The sequence below is a fragment of the Tenrec ecaudatus genome, chromosome 13 (assembly GCF_050624435.1).
Source record: "Tenrec ecaudatus isolate mTenEca1 chromosome 13, mTenEca1.hap1, whole genome shotgun sequence".
Taxonomy (NCBI): domain Eukaryota; kingdom Metazoa; phylum Chordata; class Mammalia; order Afrosoricida; family Tenrecidae; genus Tenrec; species Tenrec ecaudatus.
Genome location: NC_134542.1, coordinates 126,009,891 through 126,036,603, shown reverse-complemented (window position 1 = coordinate 126,036,603; position 26,713 = coordinate 126,009,891). Strand labels below are relative to the sequence as shown.

At 39.8% G+C, this 26,713-nt stretch overlaps 1 protein-coding gene and 1 pseudogene across 1 annotated transcript in view; both read right to left on the bottom strand.

Annotated features, from left to right (window-relative positions):
- CLASP1 (cytoplasmic linker associated protein 1) overlaps positions 1-26,713 on the bottom strand; it is a 348,219-nt gene that overhangs the window by 205,116 nt on the left and 116,390 nt on the right. The window contains exons 7-8 of the mRNA XM_075530220.1: positions 25,408-25,505; positions 1,217-1,284 (exon numbers count right to left, since the gene is read on the bottom strand). Of these exons, the coding sequence (XP_075386335.1) occupies positions 1,217-1,284; positions 25,408-25,505 (166 nt within the window). The remainder of the gene's footprint in view (positions 1-1,216; positions 1,285-25,407; positions 25,506-26,713) is intronic.
- On the bottom strand, positions 21,411-21,481 carry LOC142425161 (U7 small nuclear RNA; annotated as a pseudogene).

The window sequence follows — 26,713 nt, the reverse complement described above, 5'->3', positions numbered from 1 at the left end:
CCATCTGTAGACAATTGAACATTCCCACACAGAAGGGTACAAGGAAGGGACAAGCCAGCCAGAGTATACTACAGCAGCAACAAAACATACAACATTCCTCTAGTTCTTTAATGCTTCCTCCGCCCACCCCACACCCACTATCAAGACCCCAGTTGTACCTTACAAATCCAGCTAGACCAGAGCATGTACACTGGTACAGAGAAGAGCTCTCGACACGTGGAACAGATAAACCCCTTAGGAACAGTAATGGGAGTAGCGTTACCATGAGGGTATGTGGAAGATGTGGAGAGAAGGGGGAGAAAGGGGAACTGATGGTATGATTGACATATTACCCCCCTCAAGGGGGGCGAACAACAGAAATGTGAGTGAAGGGACACAGGAGACAGTGTAAGATATGAAAATAAAAATAAATTATACAAGGGTTCACGAGGGGGAGAGGGTAAGGGGCGGAGAGAAAAAAAGAGTTGCTGATGCCAAGGGCTCAAATAGAAAGGAAATGTTTTGAAAGTGATGATGGCAACATATGTACATATATGCTTGACACAATTGATGTACGGATTGTTATAAGAGCTGTAAGAGCCCCAATAAAATAATTTCTAAAAGAAAAGAAAAAGTGTCATAGGCCAAAAGAATGTTAAGTATGCGGTGCCTAAGAATATTCTGAGGAGGAAGGAAGCTACTGTAAATAGAAACAAAAGGAACTTGAAAGCAGAACATACAAGCAGAAATCGGAGTAGAAATCTGGGCCGGGTCATGGAAAGCCTAGTGAGCTACTGAATGATCATCTGTGTGCGACAGGACTTTTGGATGATTTTAACTAAGATGCTCACATTAGCGTAATGTATATTATGAAAGGATTATTCCAGTTACAGTATGATCACAGACTTCAGGTATGTGGAGAGAGTAGAAGTAAGATATCAAAAGTAAAGATATGTCTTCATGGTTTCCTAGATTAATAGGACTATACCAGTGGTGGTGATATGTTTGAGCTCTGGAAGCATTTTTTTAAGTAAATATAGTATGAAGTACAAGGATAACCAGGAAACCATAATTTTAGGAGATCAATGTGGCTTACAATAGAAAGTCATTGATGGCTGAGTTTCTAGAAAAGTCAGTGGATAAAAGTGTTAACAAAATTAGACTCAGCTGTTCAGAAATAGCATAAGCAGTACTGACAAAATTAAAGGCAAAATAATGTATTGTTTTGTCTACTTACCACCTGCAGATTGTATCATATTTCCGGATTTTTGGACTTCATCAAATTTTGTAAAAATTACATTCAACCTGTATGAAAGTGAAAACAAAAGTTTTTAACTATCGCTGTTTGTAATTACATTTAAATACTAAGTGAGGTGTTAAGAGCTAAGCCCACCTGGAACAAGCAAATTAGCTTGTATGAGTCAAGGTGCAAGGATTGTACATAAAAACATCCAAGATCAGAGGAGGCGCTTAAATTCTGAGAACCTAGTTCGTGGAAGGCTCTGCTTGACAGGAAACCCCAAACCCGGTGCAGAGACCCCTGGGGAATTAGCCGCAGCTGAATTCCCTCAGGCCATTGACTGGGAGTGTAGAGAACCCTGCACTCGGACAGGAGTATATCAGAGAGAATTAATAAAGTTATATTTACATGAAAATTGAAAATCTTATCATTTGCTTTTCCATTTAATTCATTCTTAGTTTGTTCTATTTTTCACTGTTTTCTCCTTTCTTTAGATTGGAAACAATGTGATCAATGTCATTGAACAAGATGACAAGAAATGATTGAACGAGAAACCTAATTTGCCATGTAAACTTTCACTGAAAACAATAAAATTTTATTTTAAAAATACTAATAGGAACTTAGGGCATGCCATCAAAAAATTAAATAAATAGTAAAAATTCCATATCAACTGTATTTATGTAATACTAGCTGCATGAAAAACAACAATAGCCATAATAACTGGCCACTTACTATGGCCCACCGAGTCCTCCAAACAGTCTTTTTTGCATATGTGGAAATCATATTTACGGGAAAAGATGCCATCCTTAAGAGTCAGAACCCAGAGTCCATGTCCTTAAGCATTTAACTGAGTGCTCTATATAAAAGGCCCCACATTTCCCCCACTCTTTCTAAACACAGACTGGCAATTTCTTAGCATATTTTTCTAACTGTACCAGAACTTCTTATAAAGCAAAGGCACTTCTGTGATATATGGCTAATTCAGAAATGATAAAAATAATTTCTCTAAAAATAGGCACTGCAAATCAGTAACAATCTATAGCTTTGGGGGAATATTGGGTTGACATTTATTTTCTATTAATGACTCATTTTCATATTGGTATTTAAATTGAAGTAAAAGTGCTTAACCAGTCAAAAGCGCCATGCTGAGACCAAACATACAAGAAAAGGTAAAGTGAGGGGTAATCTTCAGAAGAGACCACGCAAGAAAAACATCAGGATAACAATCGTAACAAAGATTCCAAAACAATGTCCTCTTGTAATCTATGCCACTATTTTAAGAACTAGTTAATTTTAATACTTTCTTCCAAACTTTCCTATCATTTTAGCACTAATCATTTCACACGTTTGTCTTTCCTTCCCAGCCAGAACAGACAGAAGCTCGTTGGGTGTAGGAATACGAATTACACTCTGCTGGCATTCCACACACACCAAATACCACAGCTTTCCGGTGCTCACCCAGTCGTCATCGGACTGTGTGTTAATTAGCGAGCTGGTACCTCAAACCATGCCTGCCCTCACTCTGGAAACCGTCGGATAGCTCCTGTATCTTAGCCTTCTCATTCCTTTGTCCAGGCAGCCAGTTCTTGAGTGCCCATGAGTCTCGTACCATATTCTCTGGAAGTGATGTCCCAGGAGGAGAACCACAAGTGCGCACAGCAAGCCAAGGAAAAACTAAAGTGAAAATCTAGCCCAACAGGCTGCCTCTGGCACGTGGCAGCCCACGGTATTTACTAAAAATCTCTTAAAGTCTTCTGTAGAGCTAGGCAGAGACATCTTCTCAAAACACTTCTAAAAAATGTCCCCAGCAATACTGACAATTAACCAAAGTTGACATTGAAATAACAACCTGTTTATCATCTCAAGACCAGATATGAGTATATGTTCACTTACTTTCAGACCTAGTGGGGACTAAAGGGCTGGAAAGATACCTGAGAATCAATCTTTTAAGCATCTCCATGGCCTGCCCTCTTACAAGTCACAAAGATCTCTGATGGCTTGACAAGCTCATGAACAATATCATTAGCAAGCAGGTTGCCAGGGTGCCCTGACCAACACAGCACTTTATTGTGTCACAACCACACCCTCTGACTTGCTCATGCCCATAAGTTTGCAAATTCAGCCCAAGGTGTATTTCTCATCTAGTTGTTCCTGAAATTACTTTGAAGGGGTATACGTTCCTTCCACTTCAGGAACAGTATCCACGAATATCACAGCGAAAAGTGGAAACATCTGCAGATGTTCAGGCGGTGGTAGTGCCTTCGCGTGTGATTACATTACCAACGTTCAACTGTCCCAATGCAACTAGTTACCACAACCTAGAGAGACTACTTTAGAATCTAGATCAAAGAAAGGAAGAGGCAGAACAGATTTTCAAATTCTACAGATTTCCCAGAGTCGTGATGACTGAATAAACCTATGAAACTATTCCATGAAAAAATATTTAAATCTAAAACCAAAAATATCCCATGAAATCCTCTCAAAACAAAACAACAATTTAGATTAACTATTCAAAAAGATCTGCCACTGGGGTCTTAAAGCGAAACAAGTGGCCATCTAGCAGGGAAACAAACAAGCCCACATGGAAGAAGCACACCAACCAGTGTGATCATGAGGTATTGATGGGATCAGGTATCAGGTTATCAAAAGATCCAAGACAAACAAATATACTGATGAAAATTAAGGGGTTTGGAGTGGAGACTCAAAAGCCCATCTGAAGACAACTGGACATCCCCGCCACAGAAGGGTAAAAAGGACGGCATGATTCAACCAAGGTGCAATGTAGCACCAAAGAAACATACAACATTCCTCTCGTTCCATCATGACCCAGTTCTATCTTACAAATCTGGCTAGATTGGAGATCACACACTGGTACAGAGAAGCGCTCTCAACACATGAAATTCAGGACAGATAGAGCCCTCAGGAACAGTAGTGGGAGCAATGAAATCGCGAGGGCAGGGAGCTGGTCTGGGAAGGGGAAGGGAAAGAAAGGGGGAAACCCATCACAAGGTTTGCTATATAGCCCCCAAAGGGGAAAAATAAAAATGTGGGTGAAGGGAGACAATGGACAGTGTAAGATTCAAACTAATAACAATATAAAATTGATCAAGGAGTCACAAGGGTGGAAGGGGGATATGAGGGGGGGGGAGATCTTATACCAAGGGTTCATGTGGAAAATATTTTGGAAATGATGATGGCAACATATGTATAAATGTGCTTGATACAACTGATGTATGGAATGTTATAAGAGCTCTAAGAGTCCCCAATAAAATGATTTTTTTTTAAAGATCTGCCAAGCTGTCTGTATTCTTTGCACATAGGGTGAAAGTGAAAACAAACTGCATTGCTTAAACAGGAACCTTAAGTGTCAGGGTGTTTATATTAAGGAGAAGAGGGCTAATCCAGGCGAGACTGAAAGGGGCTACAGCGCAAGAAGAAATCACATCACTAAAGGGAGCATACAGGAAGAAATGGTTGTATCGGTGGCTGTTTCAACACCAAACTACAGAAAGTCACATGAAAACACTTCTCCACAGGCACCCACACCTCCACTCTGGATTCCTTCGGGCAGAAATAAGCAATGGCGGAGAGAATGCGGCGTTTGGGACCCTCTCACGTGATGGGCGGTAAAACAGTGTGACCACTGTCAAAAGTGACCGGGCACTTCCTCAGACCACTGGGGACAGAAATGCCACCTGAGCCAGCAACCCCACTACTTACTATCAACCCTACAGAAATAAGAGCAGACAAATGGGGACAGAAATGCCGCCTGACCCGGCAACCCCACTACTTACTATCAACCCTACAGAAATAAGAGCAGACAAATGCACGCTCAGTTCATCGAAGCACTAGCACAGCAGCAAGAAGACAGAAATAACTTCGATAACTCTCAGATCGGCGGTTCTCAACCTATAGGTCACGACCCCTTTGGAAGTCGAATGACCCTTTCCCAAGGGTCACCTAAGACCTTCGGAAAACACATATTTCCATTGGTCTTAGGAACTGAGACACCACTCCTCTCTCTGTCTCCAGGTGGGTCTGCCCACATCTGAGTACCTGGCATGAAGACTGTTACCCATGCTACACCATGCTTCCAGACAAAATTTCATTTATTTATAATTAGAAATATTTCACAATATATAAATACATATTGTTTTTATGACTAATTACTCTGCTTTAATTATGTTCAATTTGTAACAATGAAAATGCATCCAGACCACTGTCTTAAAGAATCAAGAAACGGCTTTCAAACAAACAAAAAATAAACGGATGATTCCAAGGGGTAGGAGAGGAAGGGGCAGTAATAAGGCAAGAGAATACACAGGCTGAGACTGGGGTAGGGGTGAGAATGGAATGGAAACAGGGAAAAATCACTAGGAGGCTTGATAAGTGGTTGAATAGAAAAGTGATCAAATCTGTAAACCCTCACCTATGTCACACACATAGAAAACAAAAATGATAAGAAGATAGCAGGGAAACTAGAATACTAGAAATGGAGCAACCAGAATGTAATCCAATGTTGACACATTGTGGGGAAATGTGACCAATGTACAACTTACATGGAAAGTGCAAAATTCGAACTTGATTTGCTATATATATATTCACCAAAAAAAATAAAATATAATTTTAAATATATAATTTTTGTTTATTTTAAAATCTAGGTTTTTTTTCTTATAAAATTTATAATAGAAACTTTGAAGTAATCTCCTATAAGCTAATGCCAGTAATTTCAGAACCAACAAGCCCCTCCCTTCCCAAATACATAAGAGTTAGTAATCAACTTTATCACCTATTCTGAGATATAAGGAAACTACCACCTACCCTAGACATGCCTGGCACATGGCTGGGAAGAGATGCTGCAGACAAAAGAACTCTATATAGACTGTAACATGTTGCAATCTGTTAAACCCCACAATCATAAATATTCTCTGGGAGCTCTGTGTGGCCACAGCCACACATTACTGACCCCACTAGAGAAGCAGAGTGAGAGGGCTAGTTAGGGTCAAAATAGGGTAGAGAAAGGCATGTCTGACCTCGGCCTTGTGGCAATTGGCCTTGAACTGGAATGAAGCTGTATTCTCCTATTCCTATTCAGACAACCTCTAAACAATATTTGCTTAAAAAATACAATAATAATAATATTCCCTCAGTGGGTTTACAATGTGTACAGATACATTGGGATGTTGGGATGGCAATATTAGGAAAGAAATAGAGTGTTAAGAGAACAGAGCTATATAAGAGCAAAGTTTTTCTATTATATCCACTCCAAGTTGCAATTTTGTAATTAGAAAAGGCATAGGAAACATTCACCAAGAACAAATTCTTTTCAAAGTATCATATAGAGAAACTAAAAAATCATTAAAATGGTACAATAGAAATATGTTTAATGCAAATTAGCGGTGAAACAAAAGAAATTAAAATAATTATACTGAACACAAATATTTTAATAATTGAATACAAAAACCACATAATTACTAATGCAAGGAATATAAATAAGACACTCTAATAAAAAGGCAGAAGAAACCCTGCTGACAAAGTAGATTACACACTGAGCTGGCAACCTCAAGGTGAGCAATTTCAAACCCACAGTAGGTTCACAGAAAACATATGAACTCTTTACTCCTACAAAGATTTAGTCTCAGTAACCCAAAGGGGCAGCTCTACTCAGTCCTATAGAATTGGCAAAACATATAAAACCAAATAATCCAACTATTCTAAAATTTTTAAAAATCTACCAAGTAAAAAGAGAGCTAGAATGGCTATATTAATATCGGACAATACAAATTTAATAAAAATATTATTTTTAGTCAATGCATCAAGACATAAATTGTGTTCGTCTAGGTACTTTAGAGAAACAAATCTACAGAACCTCATATATAAAAGAGAGTTTTAAATAAAGGTTAACTGCACATCAAGAAAACATCCCAACCCAGTGCTGTCCAAGCCCACAAGGACAACATTAATCCGTATGTCCGACACCAATCCACAAATTCCTCCTCCATCTCACAAAACAGACACAATTATGCCAACTGCAGGAGGAAAGTCAAATAAGTGAACGTATAGGCATCTCACTGCTGGCAGGGGTCGCCATATGGCTGCTCCAGCACCCAGGGCTGCAATAGGGTAGGTCCATGTGGCTTTTCCTCAGGGATCTCTTGCAGGAAGTGAGCCTTGCCAGCTAAACCAGGGAACTGCTAAGGTAACTGCATCCTGGTCCAGCTATCAGAAAGCAAGAGACCTGAGAACTAGAAAGGGGAGGCTCCCTGAGCCCTTTATCCTTCTGCCCTTCAATTAACCCCACATGTGCTTGTCGGCCAGGTTGGCACAATAAACTATCTCACACACACACACACACACACACACACACACACACGAGTCCCAAAATACATAAAGCAAAAAAATGAGAGTTAAAGAAACAGATAATTTATATTACTGGCTAGAAAGGTTTTACTACTCTCGCTCTCAACAATGGCTAGAACTAGAAAGATAATAAAAATGTCAATGGACTGAAATAATACTTATGTTCTCTGGACATATGGAATAAAATTGTAAATCAATAATGAAAAGCAATGGGCGGTTACATAAATGTGAAAACTGAGCAAAACTCTTAAATAAACAGTAAGTCGATGAAATAAAAATATAAAGCAATTTCATATGGATGAAAATGAACACGCAACATACAAAAACTAGGTCTCAACAAAATTATTCCTTCGATGAAGCTTTATGTGTGTAAAAGCCTTTATTAAAACGTTATATCTCAAAATATAAGAAAAGTTGCAAAGAAAATGGAGGCGGGGAACGAACAAAAATAAGAAAACAGCAGAAAAGAGAACAGAGAAAAACAATTGCGGCTGCTGTGGAGGCCTTGGGGATTCAAAAGTTGACAGACCAGCAGAGAGGGGCCATGGAGAGGGTTATCATACACTTCTACACAGTGAGATTCTCACCATAAATGTAAGCAGTAAGAGACAAGACCCAACACCGCATAATTATCCAGGGAACAATAACCCAAGAAGGCATAACCATTATGAACATAGATACACCCAATGAAAGACCCTCTAAATGCATCGATCATATCCTCACAGAATTGAAAAAGGATACAGAAGTCTAGACTCTAATAATAGGAGACCTTAATCCATCATTCTCAATGAAAGACAGAACTCAGGCAATATACTCTATAAAGACACAAAAGATGTCAACAATATCAACCAAAACAACCTCACAGACACACAGAATGCTCCATCTAACAGAGTTTACATTTTTCTCCAACACACATGGAACACTTTCAAAACAACCCCAAAAAAAAAAAAACTCTGATACCATAGCTCATCTTGTCAGACCAGACAACTGTACAATTAGAAATCAATAATAAAATGAACAGAAACATGAAGAAAAATACATGGAAACTGAACAACATATTATTAAAAAAATAAATGGGAAGGAAATTTTTTAAAATTCCTTCAGACAAATGAGAAAGATAACGCATCAGAGCCTTTGGGACAGAAAAGCAGTAATAAGAGGTCAATATATACCAGTCAACACATGGATAAAAAAATAGAAGAAATCCAAAATGAACACCTTAACACAGAACCTACAAGAGCTACAACAAGGAAACAACATAAACACGGCAATAATAGAAGGAAAGAAACCAGGAGGAGCCCAGCAGAAATAAAACCAATAAGAAGCTGATGCTATGAAAACAGACTACTGGCAAACTTAACCAAGGGGGCAAGATTAAAAATGCAAATGCCCACAATAAGAGACGAAAAGGTTAATCGTACAATAGTTCCAAGTGAAATTTTAAATAATAATACAATACTACAAAGAAACTGCACTCAAACAAATTTGACCATTCTAGAAGAAATGGACAGACAAATAGACATTCACTCAAATTAACTCAGATATTGTAAAACTCTACAGATCCATAAAAAAGAAGAAATAGAGAAGGCCATCAAGAAATTTAAGTCATTATACTGAACACAAATATTTTTAAAATTGGATACAGAAACCACATAATTACTACCAACCAAGAAAAGTCCAGATCAGATGGTTTCATAAGGGAATTCTACCAAGTATTAAGAAAAGTGCTGACACCAATACTACACAAACTATTCCAGAACGCAGAAAATGAATCAAACTCCCAAACTCTAAAAAGCTACAATATAGAAAATTATAGACCGCTATCACTTATGAATATAGATGCTGAAATAATCCAGGCCAGTACAATTCAATATCATATAAAAATAATAATTCACCATGACCAAGTGGGATTCATTGCAGGGATGCAAGAATGCTTCAAAATTCAAAATATAATCATTGTAATCCACCACAAAAACAAGATCATATCAAAAGTGCAGAAAACGCATCTGGCAATATCCAACACCCATTTTTGATCAAAACACTCAACAAAAGGGAAATAATAGAAGGGAAATTCCTCAATATAATAAAAGTCATATACGAAAAACCAACATCGCTCTCAATGGGGAAAACTAGAAACATTTACATGGAAAAAAGAGACCAGACAAGGATGCTCCCATCACCACTCTTATTCAACATTGTGCTGGAAGTTTTAGCTAGACCCTCAGACAACAAAAAGAAATCAAAGGAATACAAATAGGAAAAGAAGTGAAATATCTTGCTGTTTTCAGATGATATGATTCTACACAGAGAAATCCTCAAAGTCTCCACTAAACGCCTATGGAAACCTTTGAGGGATTCAGCAAGGTAGCAGGATATAAAATTAACATTCAGAAATCAATTGGATTTCTGTACACCAGTGAAGAGAGCTACGAAAAAGACATTAAGAAAACAATTCAATGTACAATAACCACAGAAAGATTCAAATACTTGGGAATAAACCTAACTAGAGGTACAAATGACCTATACAGAGAAAACTACAGAATGTTACTACAAGAAACCAAAAGAGACTAAGGTAGTTACATAATCAGTTGTCAATTTGAAATTATTACGAGTAAAGGGTGGAGTTTAGCCTGTCAATCAGAGTGCAGCTTAATGACCTCATTTGGAGGCGCTAAGGAGATAAATTGCTCACTAACGGTGGGATACACACATTCCCTCCAAGACATTCCTGTTTAGAAGACACATGGAGCTACGCTGGAGTCCTAGGCCTGAAGGGGACACATGGAGACCCCCACCAGCGCAGAGATGCTTCCCCTGCCACTGGATCCACAAGACTTTACACCAGCGGTTCTCAACCTGCGGGTCACGATCCCTCTGGGGGTCAAACGACCCTTTCACAGGGGTCGCCCGCTTCATAACAGTAACAAAATTACAGTTATAAAGTAAAAATGAAAATAATTGTATGGTTGGGAGTCACCACAACATGAGGAACTGTACTAAAGGGTCTTGTCATTAGGAAGGTTGAGAACCACTGCTTTAGACCCATTGGTCTGTGACCTTCCTGCATTCTGCATCATTGCATGTGTTTCATAAGCCTGAAGAGGAATTTGTTGACTGGCATTGGACATATGGGCTAATATCAGACTTATTAACTCGATCTAGACTGGGTTGGGGGATGTTTTCTTGATATACAATTACTATTTGATATAAAGTTTTCTAGTACACATGTATATGAGTATCCATGAATCTAGTTTCTCTAGTCTATCCAGACTAACACAGAGACCAACATAAGTGGAAGAATATCCCATGCTCATTGACAGGTAGACTTAAATATTGTGAAAATGTCAATACTTCAGAAAGCAATCTAAAGATGCAATGTAATGCCAATCAAAATCCCAATACATTCTTTAAAGAAATGGTAAAGTTAATTACCTTTCATATGGGTAGGCAAGACTCAGGGTAAGCAAAGAACATCTTAACAAAATGCATATCCATATGTAAAAGAATGAAACAAGATCCATATATGCCTTCCCCTCGTGCACAAAAGTGAACTCAAGATGAATTAAGGACCTAAATGTAAAACCCAGAGCTATCAGGATCATCAGTGAGAAAACTGTTATAAACTTAAGAGACTTCTTACAGGGCATATATAGGCTACCAAGCATAATAAAGGAGGTACATACAGAGGTCAAGACAGATGAGTGGGACATGCTGAAATTACATCATTTAAGCATATAAAAAGACTGTCAGGATAGTAAAATAAGAGCCACGAATTGGGGGGAAATTTTTTTAGCAATGACACATCAGACAAGGGTCTAATTTCCAAAATATTCAAAACTGTATGACAGTTCAATAAGAAATTACCAATCAACCCAATTAAAAAATGGGAAAAAGACATGAACAGACAGTTCACCAAAATATGATGGATATATGGCTAACGAACACATGAAAAATGCTTGTGATCACTAGATATTGGGACGTGCACATTAACACCACAATGAGATACCACATTATACCCACACTGCTAGTCCAATGCAAAATCCGTAAACAACCAAGGCTGGAGAGGCTGTGGAAAGATTGGAACTCGTATGCGCTGCTGGAGAACTTGTAAATACATAATAACCACTATGGACAGTGATATGGCGAGATTTACAGCCACTGGGAATTGAAATCCCACACAATCCAGCACAGTTCACAACAGCAAGAAACTGGCAGCTGTCCAAGTACCCCAAAGTAGAAAAACAGATAAAGAAACCACGGCACACACACACAGTGGTATATGCACCCCAAAAAAGCAATGACAGCACTGTGCGACAGGATGCTGAGTGAACTGAGTCAGCCACAAAAAGACAAATGGTCTACGAGTCCACCGCTATATGGAGAAACAAAACTTAAATCCTCATGCCTACAGGCCATGAACCATAGATCATCCCCCACCCCACCCTTCACATGAACTTCCAAGAACCACTCTGAAAGAGAAGACCTCACATTGGCTGGAGTCACTCCTTCAAGAAGGGGGGAAAGAGCATCATTAAGACACTGCTGTGTGTGACACATCAACAGGCCCTCCAAAGGAAGGAGGAACATCTTACTAGAAAATCAAGCTAGGGGAAGGCAGTGGGGGGGGGGGGGGAAGCATCTACATTACAGAGGAGACACATTTCTGCAAATGGGGAGGGATGCTGAACAATAACCGCAGAGAATCTAAGAGGCGAATAAACTAAGTTCAATGTTCCTGGGCAAACACTTTGAATAAGTATCTCCCCAACCCTCAGTGAACCACGCCATGGACGAGGCGCTACGATGCCCGTTAAGACGCTGGCCTTAGAGGAAACACGGAATATCCCAAGAGCTACACCAGAAGCATGCAATTTGGAAGCCCCATGGACCAAACTGGGTCCTACTTCAAAACTACCTGTATCCCTTGCACTTAGGACTGAAATTCTCTGATGAGAGAGGCAGCAAAGGATGGCCACCCCAAGACTGTAGAAATCATAGTCCCTGATCCCTGGATGAGACCACTGACTTATCAGGCATCCAACGAAAGGGGACCCAGAGACACCATATATTTAGTATCTCATTGCTCCCCTTACATGCATTTCCCATCGCACTAACCTCCATGTTCAAGGTAAAAAGAGCTCAATCGATTAAAAAATCAATCTGTACAAAGCAACAACCATGGATTTGCAGCTCAAAGCTGGACTATACTCACATCAGTAGTACCTTAAATTCTGTCACTGAGTAATTATCAATACAATCACCTTATACCCCAGGGGGACAAATGACAATGTTATTTTGTTTGTTTGGGTTTTCAGTTTCTTGGTCTGTCTTCCGTTGCAGTTGTTGTTGTTTATTTTTATTTGGTCTTATATTGTTATTGTTGGATTTTGTCATAATATAACCGCCAAAGTAAACCAGAGTCTCATAACCCGTGGACAACCAGACAGATTCTGGGCTCCAACTTAATTCTAGGCCCAATCCAAGAACAGTTAGTTCTTTTAACAACATGGCCCTGCTCAAGACTCCCCTTCATGAAGCAATCCCTGAAGATAAGGGTGCTACATCAAAGTGTAGTAAAGAAAGCAGATGGTGCCTGGCTGTCAATTGGAATACTGTCTGAGGTCTTGTGTTAGTCTGAGTAGACTAAAGAAACAAATTCATAGACCCTCATACGTATATAAGGAAGAGTTTTATAAAAAGGGTAATTGTACATTAAGAAAGCATCGCAACCCAGTCCAGTCCAAGCCCATAAGTCTGATATCAGCCCATATGTCTAATACCAATCTATAAAGTCCTCTTCAGAGTCATGAAACATATGCAATGACACCGAATGCAGGACAATCACAGGCCAGCGGGTAGAGTCTTTGGATCCAGTGGTGGTGTAAGCATCTCAGCACTGCAGGGGTCTCCATGTAGCTTCTCCAGCACCCCAGGCTGCATCAGGGTAGTTCCATGCGGCTTCTCCTCAGTGATAACTCACAGGAAATCAGCCTTGCCAGTAGAAAGTCTCCAAGAGTGGAGAGAAATCTCCTGCCTCCAAGGAGGAAAAGCCAGATTTCCCAGAATTCTCAGGAGAAAGTCATACCCACACAGAGGTCTCATTGGCTACGAGCCCATTGAAAGACTAGACTCCACCCCTTTACTCTTAATCCTTTCAAGTCCCAAACTGACACCAGATTATGTGACTTCCACAGGTCTTAAAGGTTTGTATTCAACAAGCAGCCATCTAAGTGAGACCTCACCAAGTATACAACAAAGAAGCACAAAGCCTGTGTTACCCAAAGATGGCAATAACAAAATTCAAATAAGCTGAAAGTATCAGAGCTTAAACTGTGAAACCCAATTTGTAGAAGGCTACGGAGGACAGTGGGAGCCCAAAATCCATCTGCAGAGTATCCAGTCAGATTAATCCTCTGGCAGATCTTATCTGGCCACAGCTGCAGGATTCAAACACCTTTCTATCAGATAAAAATTATTAAAAACTTGACTATGATGGATCAAACATGGTATAAAATGATGCCCGGTGAGCTGACATCCCACTTGACCCAAGGTGAATTTGCTCTAGGCCTAAATATTTTTCACTTCTTCCACAACAGAAATTTATTTTCTGTCTCTTTTAATATTATTGGTGGTCTTTTCTTTCCTGTGCTTTATTGTTATTTTTATCTTTATATTATTATTCCTTTTTCTTTCTTTTGTATTGTTTCTGTTAGGTCTCCCGGTTTGTAAAGCACAGAAAGAGTAGATGCGGAGACAATAACAACACAATGGTTTATCGGGGACAGTGGGTGGGAGGATGAGGAGATATGGGGAGCAAACAATTCATGTGGGAGTGGGAAGGAGGCACGAGAACAGATTGTACTGATGTATACACACTCTTTTCAAAACAATTTTAAGTATGGAAGTACATGATATGCAAATTTTTTATCAAGAAAACTAGAACAGGAAAAAAAGAAACCAAAGGTGATCAATGGCTACCATGAGTGAAGGAGGAAGAATTTTTCACTTAGAAGGCATTGAATTTATGTTAACAATGGTAGAATGATTTAGAAAAGGATATTAATAATTATTGCATAATAAGTGTACAATCAATGGACTTAGTTTTACATGTAGAAGTTGTTGAACTGGAGAATGTTCTGTTGTGCATATTTTTGTCACAATTAAAAATAATAATTAAGTCAGTAACGATGAGTACAAGGAAGGAGAAAACATTCTCAATTTGATTGAGGTAATCATTGTACAACTCTTCTTGATGATTGACCTATTGAATTGTATGATATGTAGATGAAGTGCCAATAAAGCTGTGCCCATTTCCCCACAATCTCCTCTGCCATATCCCCAAGAAACCATTGATCCGCTTACCATCTCTATATATTTACCTATCTTGGATTTAATATACAGAAAAGCACACAAAAACTGATAATAAAGACAAAGTAAAACAGAAAAATCTCAATTGAGATAAAGTAGAAAATACTAAGAATGAGAACAGATATAAAATGGATCAATAGGAAGATCAAATGATAAGGTCTTAATTGTAATCTAACAGCATCTGCAATAATCCACTTTCCAGTTGATCATCTCCCTGCTACTCCCACTACTGTTCGTGAGGGGTTTATCAGTCCTGGATTCCATGTGTCGAGAGCTTTTAACTGTCTCATCGACGTGCACCACCATCACCACCATCTGCTCAGGGGTGGGGGAGGGGGGAAATCAACAGAAATGTGGGTGGAAAAAGATAGCAGCTGGTGTAAGATATGAAAATCAAAACAAGTTATAAATTATCAAGGGTTCACAAGGGTGAGGGAGTGGGAGAGGGAGGGGGGAAATAGGAGCAGATACCAAGGGCTCAAGCAGAAAGAAAATATTTTGGAAATGATGATGGCAACAGATATGACAAAATAACGATGTATAAATTACCAAGGGCACATGAGGGAGGGGGGAGCGGGGAGGGAGGGGGAAAAAAAGGGGACCTGATGCAAGGGCTTAAGTGGAGAGCAAATGCTTTGAGAATGATTGGGACAGGGAATGTATGGATGTGCTTTACACAATTGATGTATGTATATGTATGGATTGTGATAAGAGGTGCATGAGTCCCTAATAAAATGTAAAAAAAGAAAAGAGGAGAAAAAAAAAAGAAAATGATTATGCAAAGAATGTACAGATGTGCTTTATACAATTGATGTATGTATATGTATGGACTGTGATGAGTTGTATGAGCCCCTAATAAATTGTTTTTTAAAAAATTGATGTATGGGATGTACTACAAAAGCCCCCAATAAAATGATTTATTAAATTTTTTAAAAGGAAAGAAGAATCCACTTTCCAATATACTCTGCAAGATAATGAGGCTAGTCACATGCCTGGTCTATGACCAGAAGCAGCTCTGGTCCACCAGAAGCTTAAGCCACATGAATTTCCCCTTCACTTTTGTTTTTTCACCAAAACAACTTTTAAATGGGTCAAAAGAGAAATCAATTGATAATGTATTTTAACTTAACTCTCTCTACCATAAGTTACTTTACAATCCTCCGTCTGATTAGCCCGTGTGTGAAGCCTGCAAGTATATTCGGCTTCCATTATTGTCCAAGGCCACAACCCCGGTGTTCACATTTTAAGCTCTGAATCATTCCTTCCTTTGAATATATATTTTATTTATAATCCTAGATCACACATGCTAGTGTTTCTTCCATGTGGACTTCCTGGATACCTATGTGAATGGATACTTGTTTAAAGACAAACTATGTAATTTCTTTACACTTGTGTGTGTGTGTATGTGTGTGTAAAAAAGAGCTTTATATACAAGAGCAATATTATTGAGAAAGCATCCCAGCCCAGTCCAAATCAAGTTCTTAAGTCCAATATTAGCCCACATGTCTGATACCAATCTAAATTCCTCTTCGAACTCATGCAACACATGCCATGACACCGAGGGCAGGAAGAGCACAGGCCCGTGGGTAGGAAGTCTTATGAATCCAGTGGCCGTGGGAGCATCTCAGTGCGGGCAGGGGTCTCCACGTGGCTCCTTGAGCTACAGAACTCTAGGGTACTTCCATGTGTCTTGTCCACAGGAATGTCTGGCAGGGAGTGGATGTGTGTCCCACCTCCAGCGAGCTAGTTATCTCCTTAGTGCCTCCAAATGAGGTCATCAAGCTGTGACATGACTGACAGGCTAACCTCCACCCCTTCACTCTTAACTTGAATTTGACAACAGATTATGTGACTGCCACATTATTCCTGGCATAGTAGAGCTTATGCTTCTCCTATTCAAAATGGCCAGTACTGGTTCATTTATAACTAGAATAGAGTTATGTATGCATCCCACTTTTTCCATACTCCAATTACAAATGGATGTTTGCAGCTGTTTCCTCTCCTTTGAAGCTTTACTACATTCATATCATTAAGACCAACTCTACTTGGAGGCGGCGATTCTTCCCCATTTATCTAAGTTAGTGTCTTCCAGCCTGAGGGGCTATCTTCTGGTGCTGTATCAGACAGTGTTTCATTGGTATTCAGAAGGGCTTCGCTCGGGGAGAGAGCTCTGTGAGCGACTTGGTGCAGATATTATCAGTAGTCAAGCTTAGCTTCTCAATTGTTTTTCTTTCCTTTCCTCCTTGTTTCCTGATTTGGTCTCTGGTACCCTCTTCTCTCCTAGCTCCACCTCGCCTCTGGGGGCAGTCTTTGACGTAGTGTCCCTTGTTGACTCAGAGGTGGCACAGGTAGATAGGTAGGGGCCGCTTGCTGGGCTTGCGGGCCTCAGAAGTGGGGGTCAGGCCAGCGAAGTGCCCAGTGAGGGAGCTGAGGCCATCAGCGAGACACTCTTACCCACTGTTGCTCAGTGCCTCTCGGCGCTGCAGCTGGAGGATGCTGGTGAGACAGCTGGAGTGTGAGGGCAAGCCCAGTGCCCGGGGATCCCTGCTGAAGGCCAGTTCTGGTCCCCGTGGGTGGCTCTGGCCGGAAGGCATCGAAAGCGCTCGCCTGCAAACACTCTCGTCTGGCTCTGCGGCGGTTTCTGCCTCTCCTTTCTGTCCAAACTTCTCCAGTGTGTTCTTGCTCACTCAGTCCTTTCCCATATTTTCTCTTCCCTCGTAGAGCCCTACACACACACACACACACACACACACACACACACACACACCTCACCATACTTTGCTATAGCACCCACACCTATATATTCAGTGATCTCTTCATGAGTGTATGAAGCAATACCATATCTTAAAAGTTCTTCTTAATTTGGGGCTATTTTAATTATTCTTAGATTGGAGCTAGAATTAAGTGCAAGCTCAAAATCCATACATATATGTATGGCTTATATATGCCTGTGGTTCACCTTAGAGACACCATTGCCATGTAATGCTAGAGAACAGAACCAACCATCTCCCTAGGGTATAAGGTAATTCTATTAATAGGGATATTAATTGGTCCAATGGTATAAAATTTAAAGTTGAGGAAACTATTCAAGTATAGGTTGGCTATGCACCAAAATACATGAATTGTTGATTTATGCAAATTAAACTCTTAAGGGACTAAACACTATTCACACAAATAATGGGTAATAGGGCAAAATTTTTAATATTCCCAGACAGCATCAAAAACACACCTAAAATTTAATGCATGTCATCATAAAGCAAAGAGGGGATTAAAATAGTAAAGTATATGGTGGTCCTGGACATCCTCAAGGCAAGCTATCCGAACCAAACGCCAACAACTGCCAGGTCTATACCCGTGAGACAGTGCTCAGCCGATTCTTCTCACACTAGGGAGTTACAGCCGTGAGTCCAAGGGCTACAGGTCAGGAGCCTGAGCACAGATCACAGGGTGAGATTTCCACGTCAAGTCCTTCTGGTGTGGCCAAAGATGTTGTGAGTCTCAAAAGAACCAAGTCTAAAGTGCTAGTAGTCTAAACCACAAGGCATGCCTTATGACGAGCTAGATAGACACAAGGTCAAAAAGTATCCACTTAGGAAAATACTCTCCAGCAGGACTCTTTATAATATTGTTAAACTTGTGTTCCTGATCAGAGTGCTCTACCCCCTTTGCTACCAACAGATATGTAACCACCTTCTCCAAGACACACACGTCCTCTTCTACCCATCTTCCTTGAACTTTTACAAAAATTCACTTATCACTCTGGTAGGAAGGTCTGTTGACTGGATGGCCTTAGCACTTAAATGGGTTGATACGGGATTTCCTCTTTTTTTGCTGCCCCGTGAGTTTACCAATCATGATATCCTTTGCCAGGAACAGGTGTCTTCTAAGAATATGTCCGATTTACATGTGATGAGCTCTCACCGCCCTGGTCTCTGAGGACCACTCTGACTCAGGGAACTTTCCATGTCCTTCACAGGCACACTCTGAAGGCACTGATTTTTCTCAATTCTTCCCGATTCAATGCCCCACTTTCACATGGAGATAATAATATATGTTTTAGTCCTCAAATTAACATCCTCACATTTCAATACTCCACAGAGGCCCTGTGCAGCGGATTTAGATAAAAGAATGTTTTCGGTAATCTCTTGACTGCTGTTTCCGAGCACTGATTGTGGATGAGATGCTTGACGATTTTAATCTCTTCCCCATTTTTCATCTGGTTGTGAGGACTTGGATTCCTTCACACTGAGCTGAAATCCAAACGGAAGGCTGCAATCCTTGAGCTTCATCACTAAGTGCTTCAAGTTCTCTTCATTTTTCAGCATGCAAATTGTGTCATCTGCATATTTCAGGTTGTCGATAATCCTGATGCCACATTCTTCTTAATATAATCCAGATTCTGATTAATTGCCCAGCGTGCAGATTGACTAAGTGTAGCAAGAAGATTAAACTCTAATGCACACCTTTCTTGATTTTAAGCCATGCAGGATTTCCTTGTTGTATGTGCACAACTACTTCTTGGCTCGAACATCACAATGTAATAAATATTCTCCAGAATTCTCATTCTTCTCAAAACTAACCATGGTTTCTTATGACCCACACAGTCAAATGCCTTTACAGAGTCAATAAAATGCAAATAAACATCTTTCTGGTATTTTCTTTTCTGACAAGATCCATCACACATCAACAATGAAATCTCGCTTTTCACATCCTCTCTTGGATCAGACTTGAACCTCTGGCACCTCCCTGCTAGTGTGCTGCTTCAACTGCTGTCGAATGATCTTCGTCAAGATTTTACTGGCATGTGATAGTAATGTTATTATTCTGTCATTTGAGCTTTCTGTTGGGTCACCTTTCTTGAGAATTGGTCAAGGTGGGGATCTCTTCCCGATCAGCTGACTATTTTCCAATGTCCTGGCATACACCAGTTGAGTGCTTCCAATGCTTCCCCAGCTTGCTGAAACCTGCCGATTGGTATTCCATCAATCCCTGGAGCTTTGTTTTTGGCTAATGCTTGCAATGCACCTTGGACTTTTGCTTCTTGCTATGTCTTCAAATGGTTGAAAGCCGACGAGTTCTTTTAGGAATAGCAACTTTGCATTTTTTTCTACTCTTCTTTGCTTATTCCTGCATCAATCAGTATTTTGCACACAGAATCTCTCAGTAGTGCATCTCTGAGGCTTGAATTCTTTCTTAACACATTAAAGACCTGATATTTTCTTACCAACTTACCCAAGTGGTCATGTATTTTTCGGCTGTTTTCTTTTTTTCATTAAACCATAAATGGGTTTACATCTCATCACCTTTTTATCATATTTATAACTTTCAGTTTTTTAATATAAAATGCCTCTCATTATAAAACAATATTTTGAAATGTATGCGGAACATTATTATTTTTATGAACTATAATCTTGATGAAATTATAAACTTCTTGTAAAAACAATCAACATAATCCATGTTACTTTGAAAAACAGTAAAATACAGTATATCAAAACAAAAAATACATTCTTTGTTCCCCAGTGTAAATTTGCTATGTTCCTTTGTTATACAATGTACTATTGTTACGATACAACTAGACTCTACAGCTGCATTGTGAAGCAGAGACAGTGTGCACGTATTATCCCTGAAACACGGTGCAAACATGACCTCCTAGCCCCTTGGTCTGACTAGTTGTGGAGACCTCATCCTAAGCAGTTACAATTATTTCATATATTGTAGTTAGCAGAGGACCTATATATGAACAAAGGTTCCTAGTACTTTTTTAATGTATGGTATTTTGTATAACATTGTTCTCTGTGAAGCGGTATCTTACAAAATTTGAAAAAATATACCTGGTTTCACTTATTTTTCCACGGGCAGCACAAACTCTACAGGCTCTGGTGGGAAATTTCTGTTTTCCATTGTTTGAAATGAACACAGAGTCATGCCGCTTCATGTCACCTGACAGCCTTCCTGGTGGGTTTTTACGTGGCGCTCTCCCTGCTCTACTAGGGACTGGGCTGGACATCTCTCTCTCTGGTTCCGGACAGCCTTCATTTTCATCGTCAGTAATCCAGTACTTTGCCACTGAAAGGAGAAACTGCTTGTACTGCATTTTCTTCATTTTCTTGTAAATTCTCTAACGATTGAAAAGTCCACAGTTTATGAGATCAAGGACAACGTTTTTGTCCATTTCATTGTTTTCATTAGAATAGGATAATGAGAGGTACCGATCTGCACAATCAACACCCTTCATGTGGGCGTTATACTGATGTAGACACACACGTTTCAATATATCCGCTCGTTTTTCTATCGCTCTTTCCTGTGTTTGAGACAGAAGCGTCATGAACGGTTGATATCATTCTGACATCTCGCCTGTCTTTCCATATGAGGAGAGGAATGTCACCTTTGCTCCAGAAAACTGTCACCTTTCTTCATTCTTGGTGCTTTGGCTTTTTTTTTTTCTGGTGTGTGTGGGGGGGGGGGGGGTGTTTCCGGAAAAACCGGAAAAACCAGAAAACCTGGTAGACAAATTCTAAAAGAGCGGTAACACCGATGCTTTGGCTTTCAGAGCTAGCAGTAAACCTTTGTTCACTCTAAAAGCACCGCAGACTCGAGTTTTGTTTCCAGCAGTGAACCAGCAGTAGAGGTGCTGTGATAGTAAGCACCCTGGGAGATATGGTGCCACATACCAAGAAAAGGGCCAAGAACTGAGAGAGCAGTTTCTTCCAATTTCTTCCCTTCACCAGTATACATTTCCACATTGCCGATATAGCCCGTGTCACTCTCGCACACCATCCTAACAAGTAAGCCAGACTTCCTCATCTTTGCTGGGTGGTACGTTCGAAACCTCAGGCGTCCTCTCCACGCAATCATCCCCTCGTCCAAAGACAACTGTTGCTTTGGTCTGTAAAGTGTCCTGAGTTTACTGAGGAAATAATCCAGCACAGGTTGGATTTTAAAGAGTCTTCCAGAGCTATTGTCCATTGTCGTGTTATCATTAAAGTGCCAGAATGCCCGTATTTGTTCAAATCTGTTACAACTCATAGTCTGCGAAAATGTTGGGGTATCTTTTCTTGTTTGTCCCACTAGAAGAATTAGGGCTAAGAATTTCTTCATGTCTTTTTGTAGAACGGGAGCCCACTTGAGCGATTTAGGTGATGTCTTACATTTCACTGAGGTTTGATCATGGTAAGTGCACAACTCCTTGAAAAACAATTCAAACAAATGGCAACGATTTGATTTAACCAAAATGCACTAAAATACTAAATAAACAAAAAGAACATGAAGACAATCAAGTTTGATACATTCACTACTGATGTAAACACCTAAATAGACGAAGTAGTTAAAATATATCCAAGCAGATGGCATCTTGAGACAGCGTGTAGATAACTCATGGTTCACCCGTAACAGATGGCGCACGCACAAAGCACGAGTAAACTTGGGATCCGTCAGGAATGTGTTAAGTTCCTTCCATTTAAGATCTGCTGAGTGTGTTCTTTCTGGTTTTCTAACTCTAAGGTATATTTTATTATAATATTTCACTAGATCTTTCCGAGCTGCCCTTTGAAATTTTCTGTTCAATTCTTCAACTTCATCATTTCTTCAACTTGCCCCAGCTACTCTACAATCAACAGAACTGTCAAGAGTCTCTTCTGACAGTCTCATCTTTCTTCCCTGTCTTTCTTATAGCCTTTTGTTTTCTTCGTGATATTCTTGATGTCACCCCAAAGCTCAACAGATCTTCTGTCATTCGTGTTCAAAGTGTAAGATCTGTTCTTGACAGGTTTTGAAATTCAGGTGGGACGGACTCAAAGTCATACTTTGACTCTGGTGGACTTGTTTTCATTTTCTTAGGCTTCAAACTGAACTTAGATATGAGCAACTGATGGTCCATTCCACAGTCAGGCCCTGGTCTGATTTTAGCTAATAATGAGGTTCTCCATTGTCTTAGCCCACAGTTGTAGTCAATTTGATTTCTGTGTATTACATCTGGAGAAGTGTAAAGTTGTTCTTTGTGTGGTTGATAAAAAGATGCTTGTGATCAAGTCATCACTGGTACTAAAAAATTTTTATCAAGGGATCTCCACCCTCATTTCTATCACCAAGACCATATGTTCCAAATACTGTTCCTTCCTGTTTCCAATTTTTACATACAAATCGCCAATAATTATCAATGTATCTTGACTGCATGTTTGAACAATTTCAGATGGAACACATGATATAATTCTTCAATTTCTATACCACTAGGTTTAGTGATTGGGGCATACATTTGAAAAAATAGTTGTATCAATTGAATTTCCCTGTATGCATACAGGTATCATGCTGTCACAGACATTATTGTACTGCAAGATCAATCCAATGTTCTTTTTGGTGACAAATGCAATGTCTTGCAATACTTCTTCAGTGTCATCACCATCACGGTACACCATGTGACTATCTGATTCAAAATGGTCAAGGGAGCTTTGTTTTCGGCTAATGCTTTCAGTGCCTCTTGAACTTCTTAGACCAAGTTCCAGTTCAGCTAACTAATGCCTTGAATATTGATTTCATGTGTGTGGGAAATTTTCGTTATTTTTTCCCCAATAGTTTTATTGGCATATAATTCACATATAAAATAGCTCAATCATATCAAGAAAAGTTATACACTCATTATCACAATCAGTTTTAAAACATTTTCTTCAATCCTGTACTCATTGTTATTAGTTTTCCATTTTCCCCAAAATTCCCTTGTAAAATTAATTTGGTGTTTTTATCATCATAGTTAAAAGTATAGATAGATACCTGTATCAGGCCGGGTTGAATAGAGAAACAAATTCATTGACACTCATTTTATGTATAAGACGAAATTTTGTATCAAGAAGTAATTATGCATCAATGAAAATCTCAGCCCAGTCCAAATTAATTTCTAAGTTCAATATTAACCCATATGTCCGCCATGAACCCATGAATTCCTCTTCAGACTCACACAGCAAATGCAATGCTGGGAAATACAGGAGGATCAGAATCTGGTGGGTGGCAAGTCCCATGGATCCAGTGGCGGAGGATGCATCTCCAGGGCTTTAACTGCCATCAGCGTGGGTCCATGTGGCTTGTCAACCGGGAAGGTGTAGCAGAAAGCAAGGGAGAGAGAGCAAGAGAGAGGCCTGCCTCTTCTGATTGCAGAATCAAGAGCGGGCGAGCTCTCAGACTCCTCAGGAGAAGGCCAAGCCCTCACGGAGGGCTCATCAGGCTGTGACCTGGTTGACTCCATCACTTCTTTCATTTATCAAGTGGACAGGAAATTGTGTAATTACGCAATATCCAATCGTTCAATGTTTGCTAATGTTTACTATAGCAAAGGGATATTTGTGAACTTCAGTTGTCTCCAGTCTGATAAAATATATACACTTTTTGCACTGCTTCCTCTACCTTGGGAATGACGTGACTAAACAATAAGCAAGCATTTTGGTGAAATTTTCCAGAATTGCTCATTTACTCCTACCCAAACTCATCCCACAAAAGCTCCACTCATTGAGAAAAATATATCCTAAGCACCTAAGATGATAGATGACTCTGTGTCGACTCTTCTAATTACATTTTTATTAAAGGTAAAATTGACAAAACATGAAATTAATTTTAAAGTGAATAATTGAGTGGCATTTAGCATATTTACAATGTGTATAACAACCACCTTATTGAGACTCAAATCATTTCCATCACTCCAAAGTAAAACCCTTTACCCATTAAGCAGTTTCCCTCCATCTTCCCCATGCTCCATCCCCCAGTCTCTGGTAACCACTAGTCTAGTTTCCGTCTCTCAGGATTTATCGATTCTGCTAGTTCATATAAGTGGAATAATATAATATGTGGGTTTCATTGTCTGGTTTCACTTTGCATATATTGTTAAGAGATATACTCACCTTGTAGAATGTATCGGTACTTCATTTTTTAAATGTTGAATTAATATTCCATTTTGTGTAGTACAACAATTTGTTGACTTGTTCATCTATTATTGAATATGTGGGCTCTTTCTACCTTTGGCTTTTGTACATAATGCTATGATACATGCATATAGAGATACATGACTATCTGTTTTCACTTCTGTTGTTGTTTTTTAATCATTTTATTGGGGGCTACCTTTTAGAAGTGAGGAGTCATATGGTCACAGGAAGCCATGGGGTTAAGCAGCACTTGATCACTAACTAAAAGTTCAGCAGTTAAAGTCAACCGGACATTCCACAGGAGAAAAGACTTGGTCATTATCTAAAGCCACCACATACCCTACGACCTACAGGTGTAGATGTCTGGGTAGGTGTAGAGGTTGGGGCCCTGCAATCTGATCTGAACAAGCCAGCTGAACACCAATCCTCCTCCCATTTACTTTGTGACTACAATTACCCCAACCCAAAAAAAAAAAAAAAGGTTCTAGAAGCCAAAACAATAGCTGGACAAGAGTACAAAAACAACTCAGAAGGAGAAAGGAAAAAGTCAGAACTCACCGGGACTGGGGCAATCCTTTTTTACTGAGATCTGCCCTCACGCGTTCTCCTACGTGCCTGTAAATTTCCACTAAGCTGTTTATTGCTGCATCTCGGACCTAGGTGGAAAAGAAGAGATCTTACACATCTGGTCTGTGTTACTCCTTAATCCACAAGAATTCTCGCTAGGAGATATTAGGCTATACAGCTCCCAAAATGCATCACCAAAATTATCCGCGCAACTGCCAATATAATCTCTTGCACACATTTGACTAGATAAAGGGATGTTTGAAATGTTCACTACAGTGGCACAATTTTAAAGGGAAGGAGAAAAAAAATTAGGTTCCCAACCTATATACACATTAAAGTCCATTCTTTAGTTGTCCCCCATCTCCATTTTCTAAGGAAACAGAATTTTCAGACCATTTTAACAAAATAGAAGACTCACTACAAATAGATGGATTAAACTAAAAATAAAACACCAGGCAGAGCATTTTGGATTTAAGTAACTAAACAAACAATGAGCAACCAAAACAGGTAGCACAGGGTACATCAAGCTTTATATTAAAGCAGCTCATAGTCCTAAAAAGAAAAAAGTCTGTAAGGTCTACATTTAATACAGGACAGAATATAATAAATATTTTGGTACAAAGAGCTCCCTCCCACACTTCAAAAGCAGGAGCTGCTACAGCAGAGGCTGGTAGGAAATATTCCACAGGAGAGACAGAAACGCTACAAAGGAGCTCAGAAGCATAGTGTTTCATGAGGCAGGGGTGAAAGGAGGCAGGATTCTACACAAAGGCACAGCTTACGTGAAGGCATGACGGGAAACATGCAGGACACACACGTCCAGAAAGGGGGGGGGGGGGCCTAAGGGGAGGCAGGGAGGAAGGAAAAACACTGGGGAGATTTTAATCTGGACTGTTTATTAGACAGCACCACTCTACCCAGGGGTTGCACGAATATAAAGAAAATACTTCTCTTACTAGGAGATACTCACTGAAGTACCCAGGAGTAACACATGAACTGTCATCGGTGCAATTCACAGGCCAGTGATTAGCCCACCGCATCACTGCAAGGATCCTCTGTATGCGCACATCTCTCTAGCTGTACTTTCAAATCAAGCGCACTGCCAGCAAGACAACCCAGAGGCAACTCCCCCAGGGTTTCCCAGACAGCAGTTCTTTACAGGAACACATGGCTTCTTTCTTCTGGGAGTGGCTAATGGGTTTTAACTGCACAATTAGCAGCCCAACGTCTAAGCCACGGCGCCACCAGACCCATAAATATAAGGGATATATCACTAATGTGACAAATATTAACTAGT